General features: G+C 41.8%; 1 protein-coding gene across 4 annotated transcripts in view; it reads right to left on the bottom strand.

Annotated features, from left to right (window-relative positions):
* The window catches only part of RNF214 (ring finger protein 214), a 53,728-nt gene that overhangs the window by 3,085 nt on the left and 32,932 nt on the right, over positions 1–17,711 (bottom strand). For all 4 annotated transcript variants that reach the window (XM_054439937.2, XM_063671489.1, XM_054439936.2 and 1 more), the window contains exons 7-11: positions 2,397–2,493; positions 2,142–2,230; positions 993–1,083; positions 697–795; positions 124–500 (exon numbers count right to left, since the gene is read on the bottom strand). In XM_054439937.2, coding sequence (XP_054295912.2) covers positions 124–500; positions 697–795; positions 993–1,083; positions 2,142–2,230; positions 2,397–2,493 — 753 coding nt within the window. The remainder of the gene's footprint in view (positions 1–123; positions 501–696; positions 796–992; positions 1,084–2,141; positions 2,231–2,396; positions 2,494–17,711) is intronic.

The raw sequence follows: 17,711 nt of genomic DNA, 5'->3' as shown, positions 1-17,711 counted from the left end.
AAAATGTTGAGGGAGAGAAAGCCTACGCTATACCCACGGGGAACACCCATGTAACCTCCTCTATTTTAACCCATAAGCATTTCTCTGATAAAGACATCTGAATCAGTCCTTGAAGATACTTACTTATTGCACTGTGGGAACCGGGTCAGCAGCTTCTCCAGGATCTTCTCCAGTTTGTCTACTGGTTGGGGCCGGGGAGTTTCAGTAGAAGCCTTAACACCGCCCAAGCCTGGGGGAGGCGGGATGGAGGCGGCAGGGGGCATGTGTGGACCATGGGGGCTGACAAGGGAACCCAAGCCAGGGCTATTTCTGCCATGGGAGCCAGGAAGGGGTGAGGAAGGCTGGCTGGGCTGGGAAAGGGCAGGGTTCAGGATTGGGAAAGACAAGGAGCGGGGATCTGCACTGGGCATAACCATGGGCATTGTGACCTGCCCAATGGAGAAGGGCATCCGAGGAGCCAGAGAGGGACTGGGTTGAAACACCTGAAGCATGAAGTCTGTCTGCAGAGGAGAAGAGGTAGAGGACGAGAGAGAAAGGAAGAAAAAGAAAGTTTAGGAAACTGGAGAAGAAATCAATGAACAACTCTTGCACTGAATAGGGATGGTCCCAATATCTTCATAAAAAGAACACGTAGAAGACTCTGCTGCTGCTATCAACACAGAAAGGTGAACTTCCCCCCCAAAGCCACTCTCTTACCTCTGATGGAGGTGGAGGTAAAGTGGGAGTAGGGATTTGAGGAAGGCTGCTCAGCTTGGCTCCGTTCCTCACTAACTGGATATGACTATTAAATTGGTCCTAAAAAAAAAAAAAGGATTATTTTTACTGCTGAACTGACTGAGGCTCTCTAGAAAGACAGCACCATCCATTATCAGGAAAACAAAAGGAATAGTAGGATAGGCCCCAAATGGCAATACAAAAGGCTACCTCCCAATTGCTGGAAGTGTTAAGCACAGACTAACACTGACTGAATGATGACTCATAGATACACTTACACGAACATTCTTTTTCATTATCCGAACTCCATTCAGTCTCGTCTCCCACTCCTGTTTGGAACGAACTGTCTCCAGTGTTGGGGGAGTTGACCTTTCAAGAAACCAACAGGAATTTACAGATTTAAAGAAAGCCCTGCTGGGCACAGTGACTCATGCCCGTAATCCCAGCACAAAAGAGGCCAAGGCAGGCAGATCACTTGAGCTCAGGAGTTCTAGACCAGCCTGGGCAATGTGGCTAAACCCTGTCTCTTAAAAAAATACAAAATTAGCCAGGTGTGGTGGCTCGCGCTTATAGTCCCAGCTACTTGGCAGGCTGAGGTAGGAGGATGGCTTGTGCTCAGGAGACGGAGGTTGCAGTGAGCCAAGATGGCACCACTGCACAACAGAGGGAGACCCTGTCATTAAAAAAAAAAAAAAAAAAAAAAAGCCCAATTCCTAATTCTCTGAGATAGCAAAAGCAAAATAGTAGCTGGCTAACTGCCGTTGAGAAGAGGTGGGAGCAGGTGCAGGAGAAGCCCAAGATTCGAATTCCTTTGCCTCACTTTAACTCCAGTATCTTTTAAGTAATTGAGAAAGACAACCAACAACAGAGAGAGGGTTCTTGTCTGCCTGAAAATGCCACAGCGGTCCTCCAAGTTCCATGGCAGAAAGAAAATAAATGACTACATAGGAAATGAATCTCCAAAGACCATTGTTACGCTTTATAGGTTAACAGATGCTGGTTATTTTTTATTTTTTAGAGACAGGGTCTCACTGTCACCTAGGCTGGAGTGCAGTGATGCAATCAAAGCTCACTGCAGCCTCGGCCTCCTGGGCACAAGTGATCCTCCTGCCTCGACCTCCCAAAGTGCTGGGATTACAGGAGCATGCTATTACGTCTGGCTTTAACAGATAGTGTTTATCCAAATGGAAACAAAACATTAAAAAATGCAAAACTATAAAACTGTAGCAGGGAAGAGTTACAGTATAGAACTTTAGAATGTGAGAGGAAAAATCACTGAGCAATTGCTATTGCAGACAGAGACAGCCTTACAATTCCTGTGCAGATAGAATAAGTGCCAGACTAGCTGGCCTAGGAATGAAAAAACCTAAACAAACAAACAAACAAACTGCAAGACAATTAAAGCTCTAGAATGGAAAGGTACTTACTTGAGGTAAGTAAGGTGCAATTCTGCCTCTTTTTCTGCTTCTTCTAGTTTCAGTACCAGTAACTCTTTCCGGCTCTCTAGTGATAAGATCTAAGGAAGCCACACACATACAAATACTTTATTAATTTTACATACACAAAGGTACTCCTAGGTAGTGAAAACAAATGCTTACTGGCTCTCCTATTACTATGCCAAAAGTAGATACCATCTGGAAGCCTGAAATTAAGACTTTCAAGATACCAGCTCCTCTTCTCACCTCTGCCTTCCAGGCCCGTTCAGTCTCTTCCATAATGTTCCTATTTATTTCGCCATCCTGATTCTTGAGTCTATCCAGTTCCATTTCCCACACCTCTCTGTAAGATAAGAAACCAAGAACAAGACTAAGGAAGAAAGATAAGCTTGTTGAGAGACACCAGGGCAAAAGTACAACCCAAAATTGGTCAGCCAAGTATGTTACAAGAAGTCTTACTCTAAGTATTAACTATACTTATTTTTCTTTCTTCTTTTTTTTTTTTGCTAATCAAAAGAGAGCTGGAGTATAAGTATCAAATATAGATACAGACAAATAATGTTTACAGTGGTCTGCAGTTGCATAAAGGCCCTATATTTGAAAGTAAAAATGTTGTGACCGGGCGTGGTGGCTGACGCCTGTAATCCCAGCACTTTGGAAGTCCAAGATGGGCAGATCACTTGAAATCAGGAGTTTGAGACCAGTCTGGCCAGCATAGTGAAACCCCATCTCTACTAAAAATACAAAAATTAGCTGGGCATGATGGCACACGCCTGTAGTCCCAGCTACTCAGAAGGGTGAGGCAAGAGAATTGCTTGAACCTGGGAGGCAGAGGTTGCAGTGAGCCAAGAACGCACCACTGCACTACAGCCTAGGCTACAAAGCGAGACTCTGTCTCAAAAAAAAAAAAAAAAAAAAGGTTTGTATCTCCACTTGCTAAAATAAGGTTACCTACAGCAGGAAAAAGACTGCATCTTAGAACAAAAGCCCTCCATTGAAGGCAGAACATTCTTCTATGTTCAAGAGGATTCAAAACCATTATGACATTCTGCATTCTTATTTCCCAACATGTCTTTTAGTATGGGTCCTGAAGAATGAATGCAGGACCAAACACAGGGGTCCACTTTTTTGTTTGTTTGTTTTTTATAGACAGGGTCTTACTCTGTTGCCCAGACCAGAGTACAGTGCTATGACCTTGGTTCACTGCAGCCTCAACCCCCTGGGCTCAAGCAATCTTCTTGCCTTAGCCTCCCAAGTTGCTGGGACTACAGACACAAGCCACCACGCCTGGCTGATGCTTACTTATCATTTTTTGTAGAGACAGGGGTCTCACTTTGTTCTACAGGCTGTTCTCAAACTCCCGGGATCAAGTGATCCTGCTACCTCGGCCTCCTACAGTGCTGGGATTACAGGCTACTGTGCCTGGCCAGAGGCCTACTTAATATTCATCCTTAATGCAGCAAATCACTAATTCGCTACTAAGCACACTGATACAAGCTTATTAATTTTCAAATTTTCCTAGCTATAGTAAATATGCTTCAAAAGGAAAAAAATGTTCTCTTCATACCTCAGGACTTCTCATTTTCCTTGGTTTCCTCCCTCCTTACATGCTTTTCCCCCACTCAGCATGAGAGTGACCAACTGTCCTGGTTTGCCCAGTACTGAGGGTTTTCCCAGGATGGATGACTTTCAGTGCTAAAACTGGGATGGGTGATCACCCTACTCAGAACTATAGAGGCCGTTAAGCAACACAGCTGGCAAAGGAATTTCCTTATATTACATTTGATTGTGGTAAGTTTTATAGCTGGAAGCCTGGATTACCAAGATCAGTGGACAGAATAGGATGAAAATACTTAAATTATCTCCCCGACATTTTAGAAAAGTAAAAATAAAAGAAGAAAAGCTTGGGAGGAGTTACATGTTTTGTTGTTTTTTGAGACAGAGTCTCACTCTGTCACCCAGGCTAGAGTGCAATGGCGTGATCTTGGCTCATGGCATCCTCCGCCTCCTGGGTTCAAGCGATTCTCCTGCCTCAGCCTCCCGAGTAGGTGGTACTACAGGCACGTACCACCACGCCCGCCTAATTTTTTGTATTTTTAGTAGAGACAGGGTTTCACCATGTTAGCCAGGATGGTCTCGATCTCCTGACCTCGTGATCCACCCACCTCGGCCTCCCAAAGTGCTGGGATTACAGGTGTAAGCCTCCGCTCCGCGCCCGGCCAAGAGTAACATCTTAAGAGAAATGTTCCCACTTTTCTTTTCTTTTCTTTTTTTTTTTTTTTTTGACAGGGAGTCTCTATCTGTTGCCCAGTCTGGAGTGCAGTGACACAATCTTGGCTCACTGCAGCCTCCACTTCTCAGGTTCAAATGATTCTCCTGCCTCAGCCTCCGGAGTAGCTGGATTAGAGGCGCCCACCACCACGCCCAGCTAATTTTTTTTGTATTTTTAGTAGAGATGGGGTTTTGCCATGTTGGCCAGGCTGGTCTCAAACTCCTAACCTCAGGTGATCCACCCACCTCGGCCTCCCAAAGTGCTGGGATTATAGGCGTGAGCCACCGCGCCTGGCCCCCACTTTTCTTCAGTGAGAGAAACTTTTATTTCCCTTCTGTTTTTGTAGTAACCTTACATATATGAAAGAGAGCAATTTGCTTAACAGAAGTTTATGAGGCCCTTTCCTCTCACATATTCTTGCTTTTGACCCCAATTCTCCACATATCCCTGGTTCTCTATTTCATGTATAGGTAGAGAGGGGGTGTGTGTGTGTGTTACACACTTATTCAATCTCTGACATTATCAGCCCTCTACTGACAAGGTATATTCATCTATTAGAAATGAGAAGTAGGTGGGCATTTTCTGCCTTAATCTCCAGGTATTGCTTCCCCAAATTAACTTCCTAGCAGAAAACACATTATCTAACAATTTTTTTTTTTTTTTAAGACTGTCACCCAAGCTTACACCGGCGGGATCTCGGCTCACTGCAACCTCCACCTCCCAGGTTCAGGCAATTCTCCTGCCTCAGCCTCCCAAGTACCTGGGACTACAGGTGCATACCACCACATCTGGCTAATTTTTGTATTTTTAGTAGAAACAGGGTTTTTCCATGTTGGTCAGGCTGGTCTTGAACTCCTGACCTCAGGTGATCCACCAGCCTCAGCCTCCCAAAGTGCTGGAATTAAAAGTGTGAGCCACTACGCCCAGCCTAATAATTCTTTAGACAAAGATTTTATAGGCAGCTGTGTTTTCTTGCTACAACACATATTCCCTCAGTTCCAAAATATATGAAGAGTCAGAATGCTCTTACCATAAAAATATGTGAAATACATTACAGAGTCAATCCATCTAGCCTACTATTCACTCTGACAATCGGATAATTGTAGGAAAACATGACAGTTGCCTTCTGTGACTGATGTTATCCTTGAAGATTATAGATGCCCACTGAACATCTCTAACTTTCATTAAATACATTGTCAACTACAAATATAAACTTATATTAGAAAAATCCTCTTATGTCAATGGAAACATTCCACATATTCACAAACAAAAAATATTTTCCTTTGAGTTTTTTGCCACATTTACCTCACTGGGATCTTACAAAAGGAACTACATGCAACAATAGCAAAAATGGTTAAGAAATTATTTTCTTATTTTCTTTTTTTTAGAGAGAGGGTTTCACTGTATTGTCCAGGCTAGAGTACACTGGCATGATCATAACTCACTGTAACCTTGAACTCCTGAACTCCCACCTCAAATTCCTGAGTAACTAGGACTATAAGCATGTATCATCATGCCCAGCAAATTTTTTAATTTTTTTAGAGAAAGAGTTCCACTATATTGCCCAAGCTGGTCTGGAACTCCTGGACTCAAGTGATCTTCCTGAACTGGCCTCCCAAAGCTCTGAGACTACAAGCATGAGCCACTGTGCCCCGCCTTGTTCCAGTTCTGAGGGGGAATGCTTTCAGCTTTTCTCTCTTCAGTATGATGGTGGCTGTGAGTTTGTCATATATGGCTTTTATTATTTTGAGGTATGTTCCTTCTGTGCCTAATTTGTTGGGGGTTTTTTACCACAAAGGGATACAGGATTTTATCAAATGCTTTTTCTACATCTATTGAAATGATCATATGGTTTTTAATTCGGTTTATGTGGTGAATCACATTTATTGACTTGTGTATGCTGAGCCATCCTTGCCTCACTGGGATGAAGCCCACTTGATTGTGCTGAATTATCTTTTTGACATGCTGTTCAGTTCAGTTTTGCTAGTACTTTGTTGAGGACTTTTGCATTTATGTTCATCAGGGATACTGGTCTGCAGTTTTTTTTGTTGTGTCCTTTCCTGGCTTTGGTATCAGGGTGAGACTGGCTTTGTAGAATGAGTTAGAGAGGATTCCCTCCTTCTTGATCTTTTGGAATAGTTCCATTAGGATTGGTATCAGTTCTTTGAATGTCTGGTAGAATTTGGCTGTGAATCCATCTGGACCTGGGATGTCTTGGTTGGGAGATTTTTTAAATTACTGATTCAATCAAACTACTTGCTATCGGTCTGTTCAAGATTTCTATTTCTTCCTGGTTCAAGCTTGGGGGGTTGTGTGTTTCCAGGAATTTATCCAGTTCATCTAGGTTTTCTGGTTTGTATACATATACGTGTTCACAGTAGTCTCAGATGATCTTTTCTATTTCCGTGGTATCAGTTATGGTATCTCCATTTTCATTTTTGACTAAGTTTATTTGAATCCTGTCACAGCTAATCTACCTAATGGTCTATCATTTTTGTTTATCGTTTCAGAGAAACAACTTTTAATTTTACTGATCCTTTGTATTTTTTGGTTTCAATTTTGTTTAGTTCTGTTCTTTGTTATTTCTTTTCTTTGGGTTTGGTTTCTTCCTATTTTTTTAGTTCCTTGAGGTGTGATATTATTAGACTGTCAATTTGTGATCTGTCTTTTTGATGAAGGCATTTGGCACTATAAAATTCCCTCTTAGTATTGCTTTTGCTGTATCTGAGATTTTGGTAACTTCTGTCACTGTTATCAATCATTTAAAAAAAATTTTAATTTCTATCTTGATTTCATTGTTAACTCAAAGATCATTCAGGACAGGTTGTTTAATTTCTAATTTCTATAGGTTTGAGAGTTCCTCTTCGAATTGATTTCTAGTTTTATACTGCTAGGGTCTAAGAAAACACTTAATATTATTTCTATTTTTAAAAATATTAAGACTTGTTTTGTAGCATATCATATGGCCTATTTTGAAAAATGTGCCACTAGGCTAGGTGCAGTGGCTCACACCTGTAATCTCAGTTGTTTCTGGAGGCTGAGGTGGGTGGATCACTTGAGGTCAGGAGTTCAAGACCAGCCTGGCCAACATGGCAAAACCCCGTCTCTACAAAAAAAAAAAAATTACAAAAATTAGCCAGACATCATGGCACACATCTGTGTTCTACTTGGGAGGCTAAGGCAGAAGAACTGCTTGAACCCAGTAAGCGGAGGTTGCAGTGAGCTGAGATTGTGCCATTGCACTCTGGCCTGGGCAACAAGAGTAAAACTCTGTCTCAAAAAAAAAAAAAAAAAGAGTCATGGCTGGGCACGGTCGCTCACGCTTGTAATCCCAGAACTTTGGGAGGCCAAGGTGGGCAGATAACCTAAGGTCAGGAGTTCGAGACTAGCCTGGCCCAACAGGGTGAAACCTTGTCTCTACTAAAAATACAAAAAAAAAAAAATTAGCCAAGTGCGGTAGTGGGCACCCGTAATCCCAGCTACTCAGGAGGCTGAGGCAGGAGAACTTCGTGAACCCAGGAGGAGGTTACAGTGAGCCAAGATCGTGCCATTGCACTCCAGCCTGGACAACAAGAGCAAGTCTCCATCTCCAAAAAAAAAAAAAAAAAAGAAGTCATTTGTTTTCCCAGTACTAGGGGCTTTCTCCTCTCTCCCCTTCATCTAGTAAGATAGTATATTGGCCCCAAATTCTAACTAACTACTCCTTTGAGTTACCCACCACTGAGTTCTTCCATGTGTATGCACACTGCACATGTAAATAAACTCTGTTTTTCCCTCCTGTTAATCTGTTATTTTGAAACTGTCTCTATAAACTGTATGAAATTCATCAGGGAAGAAGAGGGGGGAGAAATGAAAATAAACGAGGCTTGCAGCACATGCAGTGTTTATCATGAGGTCAGCTTGCTCTCTGACTAGCTTCTTCACCAGTGTTTTGTGCCTGCTGCCTCAGAATCACATAGACCCTGCTACGAGATTAAAGTTCCCCTTAAGTGTTCTATAGACAACACGAACATTATAAAACATTAAGTTTTCCCTTTAAGATATTCTTTCAGGTCCTGCATAGCAGTGAAATTATTGACATCAGCCTGTCTGAAGGACCCCAGAGGAGCTGACTCACCAAAGAATGCAGTTTCCATATCTTGATGATTTCATCCCCCGTATCCCAACCAATCAACGACCTCAATTTTCCAGCCCCTTACCTTCCACAATCCCCTTAAAACTTAAAATACCAGCCCATAACTCCTCAGGGGAAATGGATTTGAGGGTCTCCTCCCATGTCCTCACTCAATACTCTGCAATCATTAAACTCTTTCTCTGCTGCAAACCCTGCTGTTTCGCTGTAACTCATCTACTACTGCAGATATAAACAAGTCATACAAACTTGTTGGTTGTATAACATTTTGTCAGTTTAATTTTCAGGCCCTAATCTCTGAACATAAGTAGGTAGAGAAAAGGTTTCTCTTCCCCTATACAACATAGGTAAAATATCCATTCAAAATTCAAGGTAAACAAATAGATTTTAATGTACTAGTATAAAAAACTTCACAGCTTGCCAGGAATAAAACTAAAAAAATACTAATAATAAAACAAATTTAAAAATAAAAGCAAAATGTTTATTGATGTGGTTTCAGATCCCACAATACAACTTAACTTTAAGACACCAACACGTCAAGTTTTGGCATAGTATCAAAGATGAATATCCACAACTATCTTTAAAAGCTATTAAAATACTCTTTGCTCTCCAACTACTTATCTGCATACCATCAGATTTTCTTTATATATTTCAACCAAAACAATATATTGCAATCAATTAAATATAGCAGATAAGAAAAGTAAGCTTCTTCCATGAGATTCACAAAATGTAAACAATATTATTATTCTAACTAAACTGATCTTTATCTCAAAAATATTTTTCATAGAAAATATGCTATTTATGTTAACACATAGGTTTATTATTTTAAAATAAATTAATGCATAAATATTAAATTTTTTCTCAGTTTTAATTTCTGGTTCAGTAAATACTGAGATAAAATCCATATAAACAAAACCTCTTTGGGGTCCTTGTTAATTATTAAGAGTTTAAAGGGGTCCTTAGACTAAAATGTTTCAGCACCTCTAATCTACTATATTCCCATCTCATCTCTACCCACATGGATAATTTTTAGCATCTAGTCATATTCCTTATTTTCTACCCTTTACAACAACCTTTGTGAACTCAATATCTATATTCATGATCCATTTGAGACTAAGACCTTGGAGTTCTTCCTCCTCCTAAACTTCACTCCTTGCCAATTGCCTACCAGGAAAGCCATTTCTTTCTTTTTTTAAAAAAAAATTTTTTAAATTTTACTTTAAGTTCCGGAATACTAGTGCAGAATATGTAGGTTTGTTACATAGGTATACATGTGCCATGGTGGTTTGCTCCACCTATCAACCTGTCATCTAGGTTTTAAGCCCCGCATACATTAGCTATTTGTCCTAATGCTCTCCCTCCTCTTCCTCCCTACCTCCCCAACTGACCCCGGTGTGTATTGTTCCCCTCTCTGTGGCCATGTGTTCTCACTGTTCAACTCCCACTTATGAGTAAGAACATGCGGTGTTTGGTTTTCTGGCAGCAAAGCCACTCCTTAAACCATATTAACACATGGATAGTCTACACTGAAAACCTCAAACTTTGGTCCAGGCAAGGTGGCTCATGGTGGTGGTTGGTGGTTGTTTTTAGAGACAGGGTTTCACTGTGTCACCCAGGCTGGAGTACAGTGGCGCAATCATAAGCTCACTGGAGCCTCGAACTCCCAGGCTCTAGTGATCTTCCTGCCTCAGCCTCCCAAGTAGCTACAGGCATATACCACCATGCCTGGCTACCAGCACTTTGGAAGGCCAAGGCAGGAGGATCACTTGAGCCCAGGAGTTCAAGACTAGCCTGGGCAACATGGCAAGACCCTCGCCTCTACAAAAAAAATAAAAAGATTAACTGGGCACACAGTGATGTGCTCCTGCAGTCCTAGCTACTTGGGAGGCTGAGGTGGGAGGACTGCTTAAGCCCAGGAGGTGGAGGCTACAGTGAGCTATCATCACACTACAGCCTCCATGATGCAGCGAGACCCTGTCTCAAAACAAAATACAACAACAACAAAAAAACACCTCAAACTTTGTTCTGTCATTTTGTGACCATGACCTCCTTTCTAATCACCATTCCAATCCTTCACAAGGAATTAATGAGAACTGATCAACTCCTACACTATCCAGGCCATTAGCTTCATTTCTAGCTCCTTTTCCGCTAATGTTTACTACACATACTAGCATGGATATCCTGCAAATACTTCAAATTTAACCTGTCCAGAAGATAATTTAGGACTCTGCTTCTGCCTGAAATGGAGTACCAGGGACAGATTTACCCTGTGGCCCTAAAAAACTAAACAACTGGACAAAACATATGAAACAACGTTTTCAAACACTGGACAATAGGCAGCGCGGGACTATGATCATTGAGAAAGGAATACATGTGAAAGCAGCCCTACAATTGCTCCAGCTCACTGCCTGGAGGCAGTTTCCAGTCTGCAGCACAAGGACGGCAAATGCAAACAGAGCTGGCATTGTTGCTAAATAAGAGACAAAAACACGGGTTCACAGAGGCCAAGGTGGCTAGAATTTTGAGGGCATAATACAAAGAGTGGGAGCTGTCTTCTTGGCCTTGTTAGGGTACAGAAAACGATACCCCAAAATACGATGCTTTGGTATGCTTTGTGCTTTGAATTAAAGAAAACTGGCTGGGCGAAGTGACTCACACCTGTAATCCCAGCACTTTGGGAGGCTGAGGCAGGCAGATCACTTGAACACAGGAGTTTGAGACCAGCCTGGGCAACATGGCGAAAACCTGTCTCTACTAAAAATACAAAAATTAGCCAAGCGTGGTGGCACATACCTGTAATCCCATCTACTTGGGTGGCTGAGACAGGAGAATCACTTGAGCCCAAAAGGCAGGGGCTGCTACAGTGAGCCAAGATCACGCCACTGCACTCTAGCCTGGGGGACAGAGCCACATTCTGTCTCAAAAAAAATAAAAAAGAAAACTGAGGCAAGATGTGGTGGCTCACACCTGTAATCCCAACACTTTGTGAGGCAGAGGCAGGAGGACTGCTTGAGTCCAGGCATTTGAGCTGAGACCAGCCTGCGCAACACAGTGAGACCCTGTCTCTACAAAAAATAAAAATAAATTAGGCTGGGTGAGGTGGCTCATGCTGTAATCCCAGCACTTTGGGAGGCCAAGGCGGGTAGATCACTTGAGGTCAGGAGTTCAAGACCAGCCTGACCCCAACATGGCAAAACCCTGTCTCTACTAAAAACACAAAAATTAGCCGGGCATGGTAGTAGGCACCTGTAGTTCCAGCTACCGGAGGGGAGGGGGGTGGGGGGGGCTAAGGCAGACAGAACTGCTTGAACCCAGGAGGTGGAGGTTGCAGTGAGCCCACATCGTGCCACTGTACTCCAGCCTGGGCGACAGAGAGAGACTCCATCTCAAAAAAATTAAAATAAGTAAATAAATTAGAGTGGTGTGGTGGCACATGCTTGTAGGCCCAGCTACTTGGGAGGCAAAGGTGGAAGGATCATCGGAGCCCGGGAGGTCAAGGGTGCAGTCAGCCGTGATCGTGCTACTACACTACAGCCTGGACAACAGAGCAACTGAATAAGACCCTGACTCAAAAAAAAAAAAAAGAAAAAAGAAAAGAAAATTGAAAAGCCTCAGAAATAAGCCTCAGAACCAAGGTCTGTCTCCAACCTTCCCCCAAGCCCATCTCTCTGGTCCTCTTTCCCCAATCTTCCCCCAAGCCCATCTCTCTGGTCCTCTTTCCAGAAGCACCAAGAGGGATTATCTTTGGAATTTCCTTATCTAAGAAAATTCTTATCTCTGCAAAAGAAATGCAACTGTCTTAAGATCCCCAACCTAGGAATCTCACCAAACAACAACCAAAGATTCACTACCAGAGAAGAGAAGAGAAGAGACTGGAAGTCATCAACATGTCCAGGTAAGAATTTTCCTTTATAGATGGTCCCTGACTTATGATGGGGTTACATCCGAATAAACCCATTGTAAATTGATTGCATAAGTTGATTTTTGACTCATGATACTTTCAACTTATGATGACATTTTCTGGACATAGCCCCATAGTAAGTCAAGGAGTACACAAAATGTGTATTGTTTTTCTAGTATCATAAAGTGGAAAAATCGTAAGTCAAACCATTGTAAGTTAGGGACATCTGTACGCTTCTGAGGACAGTTCAGACAGATTACCTGGGAGACAACAGGCATAAGACAACCTTTGTTAGGCCAAGCATAGTGGCTCCAGTGGCTCACGCCTGTAATCCCAGTACTTTGGGAGGCCAAGACTGGTGGATTGCTTGAGCTCAGGTGTTCGAGACCAGCCCGGGCAACATGGCAAAATCCCATCTCTACCCAAAACACAAAAATTAGCAGGGTGTGGTGGCACACACCTATCGTCCCAGCTACTCAGGAAGCTAAGATGGGAGGATCACCTGAGCCTGGGGAGGTCGAGTCTGTGGTGGGTCATGATCATGCCACTGCACTCCAGGCTGGCTGACAGAGTGAGACCTTGTCTCAAAAAAAAGAAAAATAACTTTTGTTCACAGTGAAGTTCTGCCCCTCATCTTCCTGCCACCTCCCTCAAAGTTCAAAAGAATCTTGTCCCAGGCCATTGTTGTTTAGGTTCATTCTTTTTTTTCTTTTTCATTTTTTATTTTTAGAGATGAATTCTAGCTACATTGCCTAGGCTGGTCTCAAACTTCTGGCCTCAAGCAATCCTACTCCCTCAGACTCCCAGCTGCTAGGATTACAGGCATGAGCAACTGCACCCAGCATTTGGGCTCATTCTTTTCCCCTGAAAATAATTTACTCTTATAACCTTCATCTCCCCTTCCCTGTTAAAGAAGGGTAGGTATATAAGCATCTGGACTTCATTGGGTTATCATTCTCTTGCAATTCCCCTGTGCTTACTATGCACATGAAATAAATTTTATATGCTTTTTTATCCTATTAATCTACCTTTTGTCAGTTAATTTTTAGTGAACTTTTAGAGGCAAAGAGAACACTTTCCCTCTTTAACCCTATAGCCTCTCAAACTTACGAATCATTGCCAAGAGAAACTAAAGAAGAAAAAGAGCGCTCTTCCATGTTCATGAATCAGAAGACTCAATATTGTTAAGATGTCAATTGTTCCCAAATTGATCTACAGATTCTATACAAACCCAATCAAATTCCAAGCAAGCTGTTTGTAAAAGCTGATAATTTGATTCCAAAATGTATATGAAAATAAAGTCTCTAGAATATTCAAAACAATTTTGGAAAAAACACCAAAGCTGGAAGATGCACTGATTTCAACATTTACTATGCAGTTACAAGGAAAGACAAACAGATCGATGTAATGGAATAGACAGTAAAGAAACAGAGCCACACTTATGCGGTATAAGGGAAAATACAATTAAAAATAAGAGATTTAATTATCCCTGTTGAAAATAATAAAAAAGACTCCCCCTGACCAGTCCCCCAATCTTGTCTTTCAAATTTTCTTTCACTCTCCTTTTCAAATATATGAAAATCTTTCTAAAGGCTAAAAATAGTCACACAAGTCAGGAATGTTTCAAGGACCTGGGAGCCATCTTTTTGAAATGCAAACATCAAAGGAGACAGCTTCCCTATCTCCCAGTTCCCAGTAGGAAGGTAAGAGCCTAACTCTGAAGAGCACCTTGCTCCAATTTACGGAACTACCTCCTGTCAGAACAATATGACTAAGAACAGTTTGTTTCTCCTCCAGATAAAGCCAATACAGGTGGTCTCCCCAATTACCATAATAAAGTTAGGACAAACTATGTGTGACAAATGGTGCTGTCAAGTCCTCTTACTTGAGGACTAACAATTGTTTATCTTAAAAGTGTGTATTGTAAAGGGTTACCTTGGCTTGGCTACCTACATAAGGAAGTAAGATTCTATCAGTCTTTGCAATATCTCAGTGGATTTGTGATGTGCATCACATCTGGTTTAATGTTTATTCAATAATAAAACTGTTGTCTTTCTCTACTGCCTTAGTGAGAGGTTTTCTGGGATGCAAGAAGATTTTCATTTCTTAAATTGTATTTCCCCAATAGTGGTCATTTTATGTCCTACAGAAGTGCCAAGGTACCTCAACAGGGAAAGGATAATCTTTTCAACAAATGGTGCTGGAACACGTATTTATATTTATAACCAAAAAAATAAGCCTTTTTTTTTTTTTTCAGACGTGATCTCGCTCTGTCGCCCAGGCTGGAATGCAGTGGTGCAATTTAAGCTCACTGCAACCTCCACCTCCTGGGCACAAGCAATCCTCCCACCTCAGCCTCCCAAGTAGCTGGGACCACAGGCATGCACCACCACTCTCAGCTAATTTTCTTTTTTTCTTTTTTTTGTATTTTTTGTAGAGACGGGGGTTTCATTATGTTGCCCAAACTGGTCTCAAACTCCTCAGCTCAAGCAATTCACCCACCTCGGCCTCCAAAAGTGCTGAAATTACAGGAGTGAGCCATTGCACCTGACCAAGAAAATGAACCCTGACCCTTACTTCATACCAGATTGAAAAATTAACTCAAAATAGATCATAGATCTAAATGTAAAAGTGAAAACTATTAACCTCCAAGAAGAAGGTGATCTTGGGTTGGGCAAAGAGTTCTTGGGCCACAAAATACTTGAACCACAACAAAAACTGGCAAGCGAGACTTCATCACAATTTTGCCTTTTGTGCTTCAAAAGACACTGTTACAAAAATGCAAGGGCAAGCCACAAACCAGAAAAAAATACTGGTGAAATACATATCTGATAAAATCACTTATAGAGAACATATAAAGAACGCCTATAATTCAGTACTCTGGAGGCTGATATGAGAGGACTGTCTGAGCCCAAGAGTTTGAGATCAGCCTGGGCACCACAGCGAGTGCTGGGTTTACAGGCATGAGCCACCATGTCTGGCCCCCGACCTTTTTTTTTTTTTTTTTTTGGTGAGGCAGGAGAATTGCTTGAACCCAGGAGGCAGAGGTTGCCGTAAGCCGAGATCGTGCCATTGCACTCCAGCCTGGGTGAAGAAGCGAGACTCTGTCTCAAAAAAAAAAAAAAAAGAAAAAGAAAAAAGAACAAAAAAATTGCAAAGAAATGAAGAGAGCCTCAGTGAGCTGTCGGACAATATCAAGAGGTCTAACTCACGTGACAGTGGAGTCCCAGGAGGAAAAAGGGGAATAGGGCAGAAAAAATATTTGAAAATTATGTCAGAAAATTTCATAAACTTGGCCAGGTGTGGTGACTCACACCTGTAATCCCAGGACTTTGGGAGGCCAACAAAGGCAAATCACTTGAGCCCAGGAATTCGAGACCAGCCCGGGCAACATGGCAAACCCCTGTCTCTGAAAAAAATACAAAAATTAGCCGGACATGGTGGTGCACACCTGTGGTCCTAGCTACTTGGGAGGCTGAGGCGGGAAGATCTCTTAAGCCTGGAAGGCAGAGGTTGTAGTGAGCCAAGATTGCGCCACTGCACTCCAGCCTGGGTGACAGAGTGAGACCCTGTCTCAAATTAAAAAAAAAAAAAAAAAAGAAGAAAATTTCATAAGTTTGGTGAAGGATGTAACTTTACAGATCAAGAAACTCAGAAAACTCCAAACAGGAAAAGTACAAAGAAAACAGCATGTGGGCAAATCAAAGTCAAACTGCTGAAAACTAAAGATAAGTGGAAAATCTTGAAATAAACTACAGAAAAAAAATGACACAATACACAGAGGGAAAGAGAATGTGAATTGTCCCCGACTTCTCATTACAAACAAGAGCCGTAATTATAACACCTTTAACTGGGTAAATGAATTGTGAAATATTCATACAGTGGACTACTGCTCGGCATTAAAAAGGAATAAACTATTGATATCTACCACCTCATGGATGAATCTCAAAAATATACTGAGTAAAAGAAGCCAGATACAAATCTTCAGAAAAGACAAGTGTAATCTAATAGTGGCAGACACAGCTCAGTGTTTACTTAGGAACGGCAGAATGAGAGAGCAGTGACTGAAAATGAATACAGGGAGCATTGTAGAGCAATAGGTACGTACTATACCTTGATTGTGTTAGTGTTTACATGCATAATTAATATGTCAAAACTCATCAAAATGTACACTTAAAATAAGTATGTTTTTGTATACAAATTATATCTCAAAGAAGTTGATTTTTTAAAAAAACTAAGAGATGGCCAGGCACGGTGGCTCACGCCTGTAATCCCAACACTTTGGGAAGCCAAGGCGAGCGGATCACCTGAGGTCAGGAGTTTGAGACCAGCCTGGCCAACATGGTGAAACCCCATTTCTACTAAAAAATACCAAAAATAAGCTGGGCATAGTAGTGGGGGCCTGTAATCCCAGCTACTCAGGAGACTGAGACAGGAGAATCGCTTGAACCCTGGAGGCAGAGGTTGCAGTGAGCCGAGATCACGCCATTGCACTCCAGCCTGGGCAACAAGAATGAAACTCTGACTCAAAAAAAAAAAAAAAAAACTAAGAGATAATTCTAAGTTTCTACAATTATGACTCTAAAAAATTTCCAGGTACTTTATCCAAGAAAATTATAAATCTTCCTGAATCCGCTGGCATGTAGTCTTTTTTTATGATGTCCATTGCCAGTGAATTACAGAAGCAGATGGGGAAGGAAGATGACCAAACTAAAATGGAATTCTAAAGAACATCCAATTAATTTTCCATTTACATAGTAAAAGTATAGACTTAAATCCAATCAAATCAAGAATTACATTAAATGTAAATGGACTAAAGGCTCTAATTAAAAGGCAGCCTATCAGACTAGATTAAGAGGACCCAATTTTTTTTTTTTTTTGAGATAGTCTCACTCTGTTGCCCAAGCTGGAGTGCAGTGGCGTGCTCTAGGCTCACTGCAACCTCTGCCTCCTGGGTTTAAGCAATTCTCCTGCCTCAGCCTCCCCAAGTAGCTGGGAGTACAGACACACGCCACCATGCCCAGCTAATTTTTTTTTTATTTTTAGTAGAGACAAGGTTTCACCATGTTGGCCAGGCTGGTCTTGAACTCTTGACCTCAGGTGATCCGCCCACCTTGGCTTCCCAAAGTACTGGGATTACAGTCATGAACCACCTAAGAGGACCCAATTATAGGCTGTCTACAAAGCATACAGAAACATAGATAGGCTGAAGAGGAAAGGATTGAAAAACATACACCATGTAAAAAGTATGAGACA

The sequence above is a fragment of the Pongo pygmaeus genome, chromosome 9 (genome assembly GCF_028885625.2).
Source record: "Pongo pygmaeus isolate AG05252 chromosome 9, NHGRI_mPonPyg2-v2.0_pri, whole genome shotgun sequence".
Taxonomy (NCBI): domain Eukaryota; kingdom Metazoa; phylum Chordata; class Mammalia; order Primates; family Hominidae; genus Pongo; species Pongo pygmaeus.
The sequence above is the reverse complement of the archived record's forward strand: the minus strand, read 5'-3'. Positions and strand labels throughout refer to the sequence as shown.